Source organism: Aquarana catesbeiana, linkage group LG05 (assembly GCF_042186555.1).
Source record: "Aquarana catesbeiana isolate 2022-GZ linkage group LG05, ASM4218655v1, whole genome shotgun sequence".
Taxonomy (NCBI): Eukaryota; Metazoa; Chordata; class Amphibia; order Anura; family Ranidae; genus Aquarana; species Aquarana catesbeiana.
Window position 1 is genome coordinate 304,829,487 of NC_133328.1, and position 16,060 is coordinate 304,845,546.

General features: G+C 42.5%; 1 protein-coding gene across 1 annotated transcript in view; it reads right to left on the reverse strand.

Annotated features, from left to right (window-relative positions):
* Positions 1 to 16,060, reverse strand: part of CTNNAL1 (catenin alpha like 1) — a 448,383-nt gene that overhangs the window by 11,305 nt on the left and 421,018 nt on the right. The window contains exons 16-18 of the mRNA XM_073630832.1: positions 13,052 to 13,108; positions 4,401 to 4,520; positions 3,472 to 3,555 (exon numbers count right to left, since the gene is read on the reverse strand). Coding sequence (XP_073486933.1) covers positions 3,472 to 3,555; positions 4,401 to 4,520; positions 13,052 to 13,108 — 261 coding nt within the window. The remainder of the gene's footprint in view (positions 1 to 3,471; positions 3,556 to 4,400; positions 4,521 to 13,051; positions 13,109 to 16,060) is intronic.

Sequence of the window (16,060 nt, forward strand, 5' to 3'; positions counted from 1 at the left end):
CTCTCTCTCTGGAACAGAAAAGAATTCCAGAGAGGGAGATAAACACAGGCAGGGGAAGCACTTCATTCGTCAGAACTGATCAGCAGGTCCAGGCCAGAAATCATTGGCCTGGACCTGGAGACTAATTGGTTCTGAAATTAATCCGATCGTCGGGGACGCGTGCACGCCTCCTAGGCGGCCGTGTGCCCGATGTAAGGCAACGTTGTTTCGCCCACCCATGCCATTCTGCCTCAGTAAAACCACGGCGGCTGGTCGGGAATTGGTTAACCACTTCAGCCCCGGAAGGTTTTACCCCCTTCCTGACCAGAGCACTTTTTACAATTTGGCACTGCGTTGCTTTAACTGGCAATTGCGCGGTCATGCAATGCTGTACCCAAACAAAATTTGCAAGTTTTTTTTCCCACAAATAGAGCTTTCTTTTGGTGCTATTTGATCACCTCTGTGGTTTTTATTTTTTGCGCTATAAACAAAAAAAGAGCGACAATTTTGAAAAAAAACACAGTATTTTTTACTTTTTGCTATAATAAATATCCCCAAAAATGTTTCTAAAAAACAAATTTCTTCATCAGTTTAGGCCAATATATATTCTTCTACATATTTTTGGTAAAAAAAAAAAAAAAAAAAAAAAAAAATCGCAAGCAGCATATATTGATTTGCACAAAACTTATAGCATCTACAAACTATGGGAAAGATTTATGCGTGTTCCCTCTGTGTGTTCTAACTGTATGGGGATAGGACTGAGTAGGAGAGGAGACATATCGCTGTTCCTACTTACTAGGACATGTCTCCTCTCCTCTGACAGCACAGGAATTTGTGTGTTTACACACACAAATCCCCGTGATGGTGCTCGTGCGCGATTTCCGCCGGCCACGTGCATCGGGCCCCCTGCCGTGCAGCGGCGCCTCCTAAAGGAAACCCCATACAGGGTTTCGCACTGGGGTGCCACTCTGCCCCCCGAAAATACAGTCCCTGACAAAAGTCTTGTTGCTTGTGTACAAATTGACCTGAAGTGCCGCTAAAATATATTTCTAATCAAGATTTTGGTACAAGAAATGGGTCATTTTAATCCCAACAGCTTTTGTAATAATGTTTCAGTGCAAAACGAAACTGACAAAAAGTATTCTAATATTCACAGCTTGGTAAAGCCCATTGAGTCAATTTTTGCCAAGACATAAGTGTTGTCGCCTTGTTATATGAGCTTCACCTGTGACTAATAATGGATCAATTAGGTCTCAGGAGTGTATAAAAAGAACACCAGTACACTAGACCTCTGCAAACATGCATAAGATTCACCCGGAGACTAAAGTGTTGATTATCAAGAGGCTGAAGACCAGATCCACTGCTGATGTGGCAGACACCTTCAATGTGTCTCAGCATCAAGTTCAGAGGATAAAAAAAAAGATTTGAAGAGACTGGAGACATTTTGGACAAGGCCAGGTCAGGCCGACCCCGCAGGACAACTGCTTGAGAGGACCGTTTGTTGGCTCGAAAATCCAAGGCCAGCCCATTTTCCACTGCAGCAGAGCTCCACGAGACCTGGTCACCTGAAGTCCCTGTGTCAACCAGAACAGTTTGTCGGATTCTGTCTCGAAATGGCCTCCATGGTCGAATCAATGCCCATAAGCCAGCACTAAACAAAAGACAATTGAAAAACCGTGTGGCATTTGCCAGGGGCCACAGCCTGCTAAAAGGATGGACTCTGGAAAAGTGCAGAAGGTGGAATTTCAGATGAATCTTCTGTTGAATTACACCACAGTCGCCACAAATATTGCAGGAGACCTACTGGAACCCTCATGGAGCCGAGATTTACCAAGAAAATAGTGAAGTTTGGTGGAGGCAAAATCATGGTCTGGGGTTACATCCAGTATGGGGGTGTGCGAGGGATCTGCAGGGTGGAAGGCAACATCAATAGTCTAAAATACCAAGAAATCTTAGCTACCTCTTATATTCCCAACCATAAAAAAAGGCCAAATTTTGCAGCAGGATGATGCTCCATCGCATACTTCCATCTCCACATCAAAGTTCCTTAAGGCAAAGAAGATCAAGATGCTCCAGGATTGGCCAGCCCAGTCACCAGACATAAACATCATTGAGCATATGTGGTGTAGGATGAAAGATGAAGCATGGAAGACGAAACCAAAGAATATTTATAAACTCTGGGAGGCATGCAAGACTGTTTTCTTTGCTATTCCTGATGACTTCATCAATAAATTGTATGAATCCTTGCCAAACCGCATGGATGCTGTCCTTCAAACTCATGGAAGTCATACAAGATATTAAATTTGGATCTCACAGCACCACTACTTAATTTGCTGACATATTTTTGGATTTTCAGTAAAGTTGTTCAATTCTGTATAGGCGACAAAACTTTTGTCTTGCCAAAATTTGACCTGTCTGTCTTGATTAAATGATAAATCTTTTTTCAGTAAAACTAATTTATTTCAGTGCATTAAACATCATTTGGGAGGGCTTTAGCTTTTCATATGAGCTATTTCTAACACCAATTGATTAATTAAAAGTCAGGTAATAGCAGAAGTTTCTACAAAATAGAGAAGCGACAAGACTTTTGTCAGGGACTGTAGACGTGAGCCGTCTCATATGCTCCATCCACGGTTGTTCCTCAGCATACAAAGAGCAGCAGGGATCATCCAACTGTCACAAAGAAAACGATACTCCTCTGATCTTAGATCGTGATATCCAGTGGAATGTATCAGAAAAGAGATAAATAGTGTAAATCCTTAAAATTAGGTTTTATTCAAGTAATGCACTGACATGCCATTGCATTAAGAGTAAAAAATCATCAGCCAAACCAACGGGCTCAATCCAAAAATGATATCAGGAAACGATGCCTTAACCCAACCGGTTTCGTCACAATAGGACTTCTTCCAGGGCATTTATCTCTTTGCTGATACATTCCACTGGATATCACGATCCAAGACCAGAGGAGTATTGTTTTCCATGTGACAGTTGGATGATCCCTCCCGCTCTTGGTATGCTGAGGAACAACCGTGGATGGAGCATATGAGATTTATGACCACCCGTAATAGGTGGGCAACACTCTGGTGAGAGTACATCCAAACCTATGGTGGTGGTTTATTCACATTTTGGAGGAGCTTGGTGAATAAGAACTTTTGCACATATTTATATTGTGAAGGCATTTCATTGGTGCCGTTTTGAAGACACATGGACTGATTTGTATCTTTATTGATTTAGTTTTACATTTAAACACAACACATTTGTTTTCATTTACTTGTTTATGCGATTATATCTCACGTTAGTGGTGCTGCTATTTACATGTTTAGTCATTCACGAGTGCAGTTTTTCTTGTTTTTCATTTGACAGGAGTATTAGCTTCCTACATTTTGAACGTTTAGGGCAGTGTCTCACTTCTTGTGTCACTAACACGAATGTAACTGAAATGGAAAATACAAAAACACTATTCAGATGTGTGCATTCAGAAAGGAACCTCACCTTGCGTAGCAATTTGCAGCAGATTGGAAGAACTTGGGATAATATCATCATGATTGCTTTTGATTTTTGAATACATGTGTCAACCTGTAAAATAAAAAACATTTTAACACACAAAGTTGCTTTACAAATCAGTATGACATTATCTTGAAACTGTACTTTTACCTACATCCATGCAAAACTTTTTTTCTATCTACAAATGCTGCAGACATATCTGGGTAGCTCTATTTTTATGCAACTAAGCTACTACTACGCTGGCCTTGCTATAATGTGGAATTTGTAGAGAAACGCCTAAACAAATTTTGCATCACTGGTTTTCAGCACTTGCATATCTAGCTCATGATGCTCAATTCCTTAAGTTGGTCTTCCCAAATAACATAATTATGTTTGCCAATGCTTTATACAGTGTGTGTTACATACAGCAATGCAATTATCTGCATCTGCCTTTTTAGTTGCAAGGTTAAAGTGTTTGTAACTCCAACAGTTCATATTCCTGATACGTGCGTGCTGTACCATGTAATTGTATGAAAAAGTATCCTGTTCTCTTTATATTGCTTCCTTTGTGTGAAATCCCTGGTTCCTGGCAGTCCCTCTGCTTACCTATTAAAAACTGACCACACTAAGCAAGAGAAGACAGCGTGGTCAATTCCCTAGCTGTGCTGGAAACTCTGCCTGCTCTCCCCCAATGATCAGCCTTATCCTGACACACACCCCCTTCACTATGAAGACCAGTGTGTTTCTTCTCCTCCCCCCAGCTCCTATGCAACTGAGAACAGAGGGAATGTGATCACTTATAAAAAAAGGGGAAAAAAAAAAAAAAGGTATTTAAAATTTTTTTTTATATCTATACACAAATATGTTGCCTTTCCTTTCTATTTTAAACTTAGTGGTAGGTTTTTTAAAAAATGAGGGTTTACAATCACTTTAAGTACCTTGGAGAAGGTGGCAGTTTTACCCTGCACTGGAGTCCTTGCAGTGATCTGAAGCTGCTGGCTCAGCGGAACAAGCTTCTCAATTTCCAGGAGGAGTAAAGGTTTGTCATCATCTTCAAGCTTGTATTAAAAAAAAAATAGCAAATAAAAAGGAAACACTTGTGTCAGGAAAGTTTGCACAAATAAAAACACCTGCTAAGGGATACATACATGAACAATTAAAGGATTACTAGACTGAAATTTTACAAAAGAGCACCTTTGCATTATTTACCTTTAAAAGTACACAATACCTTATAAGTCAAACACATTTGTTCCAGCTGCACTCTTACACAATACCACAAGGAACAGACAGCTTACTTTAACTGCTTCAGCCCCAGAAGATTTTACCCCCTTCCTGACCAGAGCATTTTTTGCGATTTGGCACTGCGTCGCTTTATTGCGCGGTCGTGCGATGTTGCAACCAAACAAAGTTGGCATCCTTTTTTTCCCCACAAATAGAGCTTTCTTTTGGTGGTATTTGATCACCTCTGCGGTTTTTATTTTTTGCGCTATAAAAAAAAAAAAGAGCAACAATTTTGAAAAAAAAAAACAAAAAAAAATATTTTTTACTATAATAAATATCCCCCAAAAATATATAAAAAACTATTTTTTTTCCTCAGTTCAGGCCTATATGTATTCTTCTACATATTTTTGGGAAAAAAAAAAAAAATCACAATAAGCATACTTGACTTGGTTTGCGCAAAAATTATAGCGTCTACAAAGTAGGGGATAGTTTTATGGCATTTTTATTATTAATTTTTTTTTAACTAGTAATGGCGGTGATCAGCGATTTTTATCGGGACTGTGACATTATGGCGGACACGTCAGACAATTTTGACACATTTTTGGGATCACTGGCATTTATACAGCTATCAGTGCTATAAAAATGCATTGATTACTGTAAAAATGTCACTGGCAGAGAAGGGGTTAACACTAGGGGGCGATCAAGGGGTTAATTGTGTTCCCTAGTGTGTGTTCTAACGGAAGGGGGGAGGGAACTGTGGAGGGGAAATGACAGATCGCTGTTCATACTCTGTACTCTCTTCTTCCCTCAGAGAACCGGAAACCGTGTTTACACACACAGATCCTGATTCTCGGTGTGCCCTGAGCGATCACGGGAGCCATGGGCATATGTGAAATTACACCCCAAAATACATTATGCTGCTTCTCCTGAGTACGGGGATACCATATGTGCGGGACTTTTTGGCAGTCTAGCAGCGTACAGAACCCCAAAAAACAAGCGCCACCTTCAGGCTTTCTAAGGGTGTAAAATCTTGATTTTACTCTTCACTACCTATCACAGTTTCGAAGGTAATGAAATGCCAAGATAGCACAAACCCCCCCCCCCCAAATGACCCCATTTTGGAAAGAAGACATCCCAAGCTATTTGCTGAGAGGCATGGTGAGTATTTTGCAGATCTTGCTTTTTGTCACAAAGTTTTGAAATTTGAAAAAAAAAAAAAACATTTTTTTTCCTTTTCTTCATTTTCAAAAACAAATGAGAGCTACAAAATACTCACCATGCCTCTTAGAAAATATCTTGGGGTGTCTACTTAACAAAATGGGATCATTTGGGGTGGTTTTGTGCTATCGTGACATTTCAGTGCCTCCAAAACTGATAGGTAGTGAGAAGTGAAATCACCATTCTACGCCCGTAGAAAGCCTGAAGGCGGTGCCTGGTTTTCAGGGTCCTGTACATGGCTAGGCTCCAAAAAAGTCCCACACATGTGGTATCCCCGTACTCAGGAGATGCAGCAGAATGTATTTTGCGGTGCAATTTCACATTTGCCCATGGCATGTTTGAGCAATATTTGGGGGGTTTGAACTGTCCTGACATTTTATGCACAACATTAGAAGCTTATGCCACACATCACCCACTCTTCTAACCACTTGAAGACAAAGCCCGTTCTGACACTTTGTTTACATGAAAAACAATATTTTTTTTTGCTAGAAAGTAACTTTAAACCCCCAAACATACATTTTAAAGCAAAGGCCCTACAGATTAAAATGGTGGGTGTTGCAATTTTTTTTCACAGCGATTTTTCAAATGCAATTAATTTGGAAAAAAAACACTTTTTTGAATTTTAATGCACTAAATCACGCTATATTGCCCAAATGTTTGGTAATATATACAAAATGTTCTTATGCTGAGTACATAGATACCAAACACGACATGCTTTAAAAATGCGCACAACTGTGCAACGGCGACAAACTACATATATTTTTAAAAACTTTTACAGGTTACCACTTTAGTTTTACAGAGGAGGCCTACTGCTAAAATTGCTGCTCTCGATCTGATGTCCGCAGTGATAACTCACATGCATGGGGGAACAGGGGTTTTTTTGTTTTTCTTATTTATTTTGCTTTTTTATTTTATTTTTACACTGTTACTTTAATTTTTTTTTTTTTCATCATTTTTATTGTTATCACAGAAAACGTAAATATCCCCTATGATAATAGGTGGTGACAGGTACTCACTAAAAAAAAAAAAAAAATGGGGTCTATTAGACTCTAGATAGCTCCTCTGCCCTCAAAGCATCTGACCACACCAAGATCGGTGTGATAAGATGTTTCCCAATGGTGCTGTTTATATCCAGCGAAACCAAAGTCATGAAATGCTCATAGCTTCCCTTTTTTTAGGTCATAGAGATGATTGGAGCTGTTCTGGTCTCTGATCAGCTCTATGGTCAAGCTGGCGGAACCACCGGCTGCATTATCAGGTTCCCCGGTGCGACAGGAGAGCCCAAGAAATCCATGGAAGACGTTCCCTCCCACTGCTTGTAAAAGTAGTCTAGTGGCTGATTAGCCGGTAGGATTGCTTTTACATGAAAGCCAACCGCTGGCTGAAAAGAACGATACCAAGATGATACCTAAACCTGCAGGCATCATTCTGGTATAACCACTCAAAATCCAGCAACATACCAGTACGTTGTTGGCCGTTGGGCATATATTGTAATGTTCTTTTTTTTTTTTTTACGCAGCCTGTGGGCTGAACGAAAAAAAGATTAATTGGTGGGTATGCACATCATTAGAATACTGCCCTGCATCCACCCACTTCTAATGATGGGCATACATGCAATTTTTTTTTTTTTTTTTAACTGTGGTGATGACATCACCTCCTACAGCGCTGGACTTGCTGATTTACGTATCATGAGAGCAAACGCTGTTGCTGTCAAGATAAATAAATCAGTGCTGCAGCTGCATGGCATACCTACAAAGAAAATAATGGTTAACAATAAAACACAGTAAACAGTAAAGTATAAAATAATTACATAACTGCAAAGTAAACATGATAAAACATAGTAACATTAAAACATTGCAGCTATAAAATACAGTGAAATAGAGCAGAACAATAGAGAGAGAATAGAGAGAGAAGAACAATAAACCAAAAACTATTTTTGGCTTTAATTTCATAATTTTTAAATTTTTTTTTGTACTTTTATTTGTAACTGTAAAGGTTCCAGGTTTGGGTCTCTAAAAATGCGATGGTATCTTTGGAGACCCAGGGAAAGTGTGTCCTATGACTGTGCAGTGGTGTACCCAACGCTAATACTGGACTAGTGTGTGGAAGCGTTGGAAACATTCACCGATGCAGAGACCAGGTTGGTTAGGACAGGAGGGACAATAAAAGTGGGTGTTACGCCTGTATCCTCGTTTCCTACAGACACAACATCTTTTATGGGGTGTTCTTTGGCCTGAGGTACCACGGAGGCCTTCTGGGAAGTGCCTCTCATGTAGCCGGCTCACTACATTTGCATTGGGAAGTTGAGCCACAGCACCATCTGGAAACAGAAGGGCTGTTATGATCTCTTCCTGGAATTTAAGGAAGGATCCAGTTCATCCTGTATAGCACATAAGTGTTCAGCAGAGCCAATTGAAATAGGTATAAACACTTTTTTGTACCAGCCCCTGGCCTTACGGGCAATTAGGTATGGAGCCAACAACTGGTTGTTGAGGTCCACCCCTCCCATATTTAGATTGTATTCGTGGACACAGAGGGGTTTCTCCAAAACACCAGTCGCCGTTTGAATTTGGACAGTCGTATCCGTGGGAAGGGAGGACAGAACGAAAACATTCTGATTATCCCTCCACTTCACTGTAAGCAAATTATTACACTTCAAGCAGGCTCTCTCCCACAGTCTAAGTCAGGATTCTACAAGCCGCTGGGATAAGCCCCGGCGATTAGCTCGCACAGTGCCTCATGCGCCAATTCCATGATCAAACAAGTGACTAAAAAGTGGCATGCTCGTGTAATAATTGTCCACGTACAAGTGGTACCCCTTTCCAATTAAGGGTGACCCCAAGTCCCACACAATCTTACCAGAGCTCCCTATGTAGTTTGGGCAGTTCTCGGGCTCCACGTGACTATCTTTTCCCTCGTAAACCATAAAACTATATGTATAGCCTGTTGTCCTGTCACAGAGCTTATACAACTTGACCCCACATCTGGCATGCTTACTGGGAAGATACTGTTTGAAAGACAAGCAGACAGAAAATTTAATCAGGGCTCATCAACGCAGACAACTTGATCGGGAGTAAACAAGGCTGCAAACTGCTGGTTGAAGTGGTTTACGAGGGGCCGAATTTTGTAGAGCCGATCAAATTCAGGGTCACCCCGAGGACAAGAGAGTTCACGGTCATTAAAATGCATGAACCGTAAGATCTGCTCGTATCGTGTCCTAGCCATGGAGGCAGAGAAGACGGGCATATGGTGAATTGGGTCAGTGGACCAAAATGGCTGCAACTCACTTTAACTATGTCCATGTGGAGGGATAGGCCCAGAAAGGTCTTAAATTTGGAAAACGTAATAGGTTTCCATTCTCTGGCAAGGGTCAACTGGGGATTAGCGGCGATGAATTGACATGACAAGCATACAAATTGCTTTGGTCCACAATAGATCTATAGAGATCTTCCATGAAAAACATCGAATAAAAATCAAGTGATGTAAAATCAACTGTTTCCACTTGAATTTCGGGTTGGCTGGTGAATGTACGGGTGCTGCAGAAGTAATGGGCTCCCAATTAGGATTGGCAAATGCAGCGGGAAAGGCACTATGGGCTCGACAGGCCTGTGTTTGTCTTCTTGGTGGCTGTGGGACACTAGTTGTGCTAGCCACCTCACCAGCTTGAACTGCACTTATGGGACTCGCCACGTCACCAAGTGTTACTGAAGTGCTGGATGTACGACCAGGATGTACTAGGCTGCTGGTGCTTGACAGTTCACCAGAAGGATGAGCGGCACTAGTACTGGCTCGCTGCTTTATACGAGAGCCCTGCGGTTCTTGCACCTCAAAAATTAGAATGGGGTCGGGTGCGCCTGACCCTGGCAGGGACCACTACTCTGTCATCAGAGCTATCTTTCAGGGTGCCGCTGCTGTCTACTGGATTGTATTCTGAGCCTGAATCTGACAGATGGTTGACTTCCTCTTCACTCTCGTCGCTCATGCTCAGAAACGTGTAGGCCTCCTCACTAGTGTACTTTCGATTGGACATCGTGGCCTCTAAATTTACAGGTACAACTACTGCGACTCACAAGCAAAAAAGCACCTGGTTGTCAGAGCCTGCTACCAAAAAAAACTGTTAGTATTCGCAGGGATCAGGTCTGACTCTGCAGTTATGTGTGTTGTGTTTTGTAAGTGACAGTGATCGATTGATATTGCACTTGGGTGAGGCTGGGTGGTGGGGCTTAACACAAGCTGATCTGATCAAAGGTATTGATCCGTTTAAACACTATACTAGTAAGCGAGGTGTATGCTGCGTGCCTGGGTGGGCGTTAGCGCTACTGGCACTAATCTGACTCTCCCTAGGGCTGACGCTGACCCTGACGCTAAAACCTGTACTGCGGGGGGGGGGGGGGGGTGGAATATCAGGGGGTTAAGCCTTTTGTTCAGCAATATATGGCGAGTACCCCGACGCTATAAAAACCTGATGGTGACAGTAACTAGCTAACTAGCATCACCTGTGAAACTAAAATACAGTTATCAGTAATAAGATCTGTATACTATATTAGTGACACTAGTTACAGGGGGTGATCAAGGGGTTAAACCTTTATTGGGGGGGTTAGGGGGGTACCTGGGCCTACTACTAACTACCCTAACGCTGATTAGTGTCACAAATGACACCAGTACAGTGATCAGTGAAAAATATGAAAACTGCACTTGGTGACACAGTGACAGGGAGTGAAGGGGTTAACTAGGGGGGGGTGTGATCGGGGGGTGACAAGTGTGCCTACATGTACTGGTGTTATAGTGTAGTGTTGTGTAACTCACTGTTAGACGTCCTCTCTCTGGAACCGAAGAGAGTTCCACAAGGGGAGATGACATCACTTCCCCTGCCTGCGTGTACACTTACAGGCAGGGGAGGAGTTTCATTCACCAAAACCGATCAGCAGGTCCAGCCAATGAAATCATTGGCCTGGACCTGAAGACTGAAGAGTTCTGTAACGAATCCGATTGCCACGGGCACGAACGCCGTACAGCTACGGCGAAACATGCAGCAGTGCCATTCTGACGGCGGGCGGTCTTATAGCAGTTAAAGAAAATGAACCCTGGCACTGCTTATAGTGCTGACCGCTAAGCATCTTTTGACTCGTTGGCCCATATTTACCATTTAAATTTGTATCATTGTTCTCTGCCATCTTGTGCCACTCCATAATAGCAAGTGCTAATTCTTATTTTGTAGTAGTAGCAGCAGTAGATCTGAGCAGAATTAGAATATTTTTGTTTAACCAGCATTTTTTTTTTCATTTTTGCACACATGTAAAAATCTTAATTTTTGGCAAGAAAATTACTTAAACCCCCAGAACATAATACATTTTCTGAAAGCAGAGGCCCTGTAGAATAAAAATATGATCGTTTCGTAGCCGTTTTATAAAAATGCAAATTTTCTGAAAAAATAAAAATATGAATGTTAGTGCTAACTCACACAAGATAACTTTTTTTTTTGGTAAAACATACAAAATGAGAATGCGTTGCGTAGATAGATACTAAACATGCCAAGTCTTAAAATTGTGTGCGCTGGCGATATCGCAATAAAATTGATGGTACCCCAACATCTCAATTGGTGACATTTTAAAAGCCTTTACAGCACATCAGTTTAGCGTTAGCCAGGAGCTCTTGTGCTAGAATTATTGCTCTCACTCTGCCGTTCACGGTGATAAGTCATACGTGTGGTGTAACTGTGGTTTACATATGCATGGCTGAAAGGACAGGCAATCCTATTGGATGCCTAGGAGGAGGAGATGCGCGTGATGCAGAAGAGGAGGAGAGGACACAGGAGCAACTACCCGCCTGCAACCTAGATGAGGTAATTGCTGAGCTGGATGATCGACCAACCGGGAGTGGGCGGAAGGGCGGATGGCTGTTGTTTACCCCCCCCCCCCAAAAAAAGGGGCCACTGGTCAGGGCAAATGATGTCATATATCCCAAGAGTCTTCAGGAGGGGAGCAGGGGTTTTCTCAGCCATGCACACCCTCCTGCCTGCATGCCTGAGCCAATGTCAGATGGATTCCAAGTAAATGCTACATGAATCATCTGCCTGTACTTACGCCACAACCAGAAACCCTAGGGGACACTATTCAAAGTGATTTATCAGCAAAATAAAGCATGGAGACATGGGTGGATGAGAAAATTTAACCGAAGCAACAAGTAGATCAAAAGAATGTACATTTAACAAGGTTTCAGACTGTAAATGGACAGTGTATGTGTGACTGAAGAAGACAAATTGGAGGAACCAGAAGTTGTTCAGTCTATTGCCGGATGGTAATTCTGGCCTAGTTCTATATGGTTCCACCATGTGGATGTAGACACACAGTACAGTGCATGGGCTACAAAAATGTGTAATGAAAAACAAAAAACAAACAAAAAAAAAACACTATTTCATAAAGCGAAGGTTAATATTTAATACAGGAAGTCCCAGAGTTACAAACACAATAAGGACTGTAGGTTTATTCGTAAGTTGCAACACTGCATTTGTAAGTGTAACTTCCGGGCGGAACACTGCATTCGTAAGTGTAACGTCCGCCTGTGCATGGATGTGGGATGTTCCGGGCCCTTGCTATGTTATCTGGGGCTCTTCTGGCAATGCAGTACATGTAGTACTGCAGTGTGGGATATGTCCAGAGGTGCTCGGAGGTATCTAGAACCAGTGTGAAGCACAAGTGGCTGGCATTTGAGGTCGTTCGTAGATTAGGAGTCGTTCGTAACTCTGGTGTTCGTAACTCGGGTACTGCCTGTAATATACATGTTTTTTTAAACAGCAACAGGTATAAAAGTGCAGGTACCTAAAGAGTCCTACACATGCCTGCTGTAGCTTTTTTGTCCTCCACCTTGCCCCAATTTAGGGCTGCTCAGATTTAGGTCCCATCCCTTTGTCTGTACAAGTTACTTATCCATAGCACCTGCATCTGGACAAGATGAACACTTCTAAAATAACACTATTCTTATAAGTGTCAAATATTTGTTAACATTTAATGTATGTAGAAATCGGGGCACATTCCCCACTGTTGTCTACTGCCTCTATTTAAGACTACCCTGATCTGTATCTATTAACACTTTAATTTGAACTTTCCATTCAAAGAAAAGGTACACATTTACGTATTATGAGAAGAGTTACCTGGTTTGAAAATGTCTGAAGAACGGATGAAAGTTTTATACCGGCTGCTGCAAACACCTAAGAAGGAAGATAAAGTAATTGCTGATGTGATGAAATGCAGAAACACAGACAAAAAAATATATATATATACACACCCACACTGCTGTGCAAAAGTTTTGTGAAAAATATACCATAAAGTGAGCATGTTCTTAAAAATAATGGAAATATTTTGTCAATTAAAAATATAAATTGCATAAATAGAAAAATATAAATGAAATCCATATTTGGAGTGTTCACTCTTGTAAATAGGGAGTGGCTTACTGTGCTGTGTGTTGGTCTATGGATGCACATAGCCTGGATCAGTAATGTGCACGCAAAGGTACCCCCCTGGGCACATGGGTTGCTATAGGGGCACTCGGAGGAAGAAGGAGCAGGCAACACTGGTGGGGGGTCCCCTAAAGAGGAGGTTAAAAAAAAAAATGCTCTGTGCAGTATCTTTTTTTTTTCTCTTTAGCTTTAGTATCACTTTAAACTGCTTGCCGACTGGCCGCCACACAGTTTTACTGCGGCAGAATGGCACGGCTGGGCAAAATAACGTTACCTTATGTCGCTTCGCCTTTTGCCCACAGCGTGCGCCCGACCCCGATACGAGTGCCCGGCGGGCGTGATGATCCTCGTGCTCCCGATATCGTTCATGACAGTGCGAGAACAAGGGATCTGTGTGTCAGGGGAGAGGAGACAGATCTTCCTCCTCCTAGACAGTCCAACCCTCCCCTCCCAGTTAGAAACACACCTAGGGAACACAGGTTCCTTGATCGCTGCCTAGTGTTAACCCCTTCCCTGCCAGTGACATATACACAGTAATCAGTGCATTTTATAGCCATAATGTCGCAGTCCCGATAAAAAAAATTAAATCGCAGATCGCCGTCATTACTAGTAAAAAAAAAATAAAAAAATCTATCACCTATTTTGTAGACCACTATAACTTTTGCGCAAACCTTTCAATATACGCTTATTGCGATTTTTTTACCAAACATATGTAGAATACATAGCCTAAACTGTGGGAAAAATGTGTTTTTTTGATGAAAAATGTGGGATATTTATTATAGCAAAAAGTAAAAGCTATTGTGTGTTTTTCAAAATCGTTGCTCTTTTGTTTATAGCGCAAAAATTAAAAACTGCAGAGGCAATCAAATACCACCAAAAGAAAGCTCCATTTGTCTTTAAAAAGGACATAATTTTTGTTTGGGTACAGCGTCGCATGTCCGCGCAATTGTCAGTTAAAGCTTTGGTGCCAAATCGCAAAAAATGGCCTAGTCATTGAGCAGCCAAATCTTTCAGGGCTGAAGCGGTTAAAACAACATTTTGATGTTGTGACAAACGCAGACATCAGACTCCTGCCCTTCTCAATAAACTCATCTCAAAGGACTGGCCAATCTCATACCACGCTGTCACTTACATAACAATGCAACTCTCATCTGCACCCTGCACAAAGATTTTCCAACTTGCGGGACCACAATCTAGGTACCAGCAGCCTGGGAGCAATGGATTAAGTTAATTAAGCAATTAACCCTTTAACTACCACCACAGAAGTTTACTAAAGAGTCAGAACTTCCACAAGATTAGCACCCACAAGATTAGCATCAACTACACACGTGTTTGATACCTGCACATGCAAGGGGTTCTCCTTTCCTTCCTTAGGGAAGGGGAGGGTGAAGAGGAAATACAGGGTCCTCCTATGTCCATCTCCTGTTTGCCCAAATATTAACCCAACATCTGTACACAGTACCTTGGTAAGTCAAGAGATTTCAGAGGGGGCATTCAGAGTGCTCTTAGCAGGTGCATAGTAAGAAACAAGGGTATCTAAATTGGCACCCAACAAAACGGCTGTGGGGCTCTCGTCCCAGACTCCCACCTCTCGCATCCCACTCCCAGCACGCCAATCAATTAAAACATAGGCACAGGGTACTTATGAGCGGTTCCCCCCCCGACTCCGGTGATGGTAAAATAAACTTTCCTGGGATGATGTTCCTTCTTTCGATCACCTTTGATCTGGCCAAGGTGACTTAAGCTCCTGTGTCCAGTTAAGGTACGGTTGTCCACGGTGACTGACTACAGGTTGGCGGTGGTTACCTGAGCTTTCCTGTGGATGAACAGCACAGAGAAAGAGTTGCTGGCCAGGTGAGGTTTTCTTCTGCTCAGGCCTGAGATGTCCAGGTTTTTCACAGCTGTAGCATCTGCTGTTGTCAATTGAGATTGATGTGACACCAGAGGCTGCAGGTGCTTGTTGCTGCAAAACTTGACTCGCAGTGATAGACGGCGTTGCCATATGGGATTTCCTTCCTTTCCAGCCATTTGGGGGAGCCTTAGGATGGTCAGATACCAAAGCGTTGATATAGGTATCTGTCAATTCTGCTGCTGCTTTGGCAGAGGCTGGCCTTCGCTCCAACACAAACTGTCTGACGTCTGCAGGGCAGAGGTGAAGCAGCTGATCCTGAACCATGAGATCCCCCAGGGACTTGTCTTTCAAGCCTCTGGTCCACTGCTGGAACGTGGTGCGCAGACGACTTACCACATCTTTGCACGAGTCCTCAGGTCCCTTTTGCAAGGACCCAAATCACTGCGGGCACACTTCCAGGGTTAACTGATACTTTTGGATGATCACAGCCTTTATGGTCTCATAATCGTCATCCTGGTCCGCTGACAATTCGACATACGGATACAGGGCCTTGCTTCGCATCCCTGGTGTCAGGTACTGGCGGCATATTTTTTTCAAATGACAGGAGATACATGTCAATGTCACTGTCCGTTCCCATTACTTGAAATTTGGCTGCCTGGCTTACAGGCAGAAAGGCGTTCCTGTGCTCTAGGGACCCAAGGTTCTGAGCATGTCGCTACTGCTGGAGCCTAGCCATCTCCAGTTCCTGCCAGTGATCAGCCTCCCTCTGTGCAGCCTCTCTCTCTGCCGCAGCCTGGTGCTCAAGAAACTGCAGGTACGCCAGAGAATCCGTCTCCATGATGCAGTGTAGT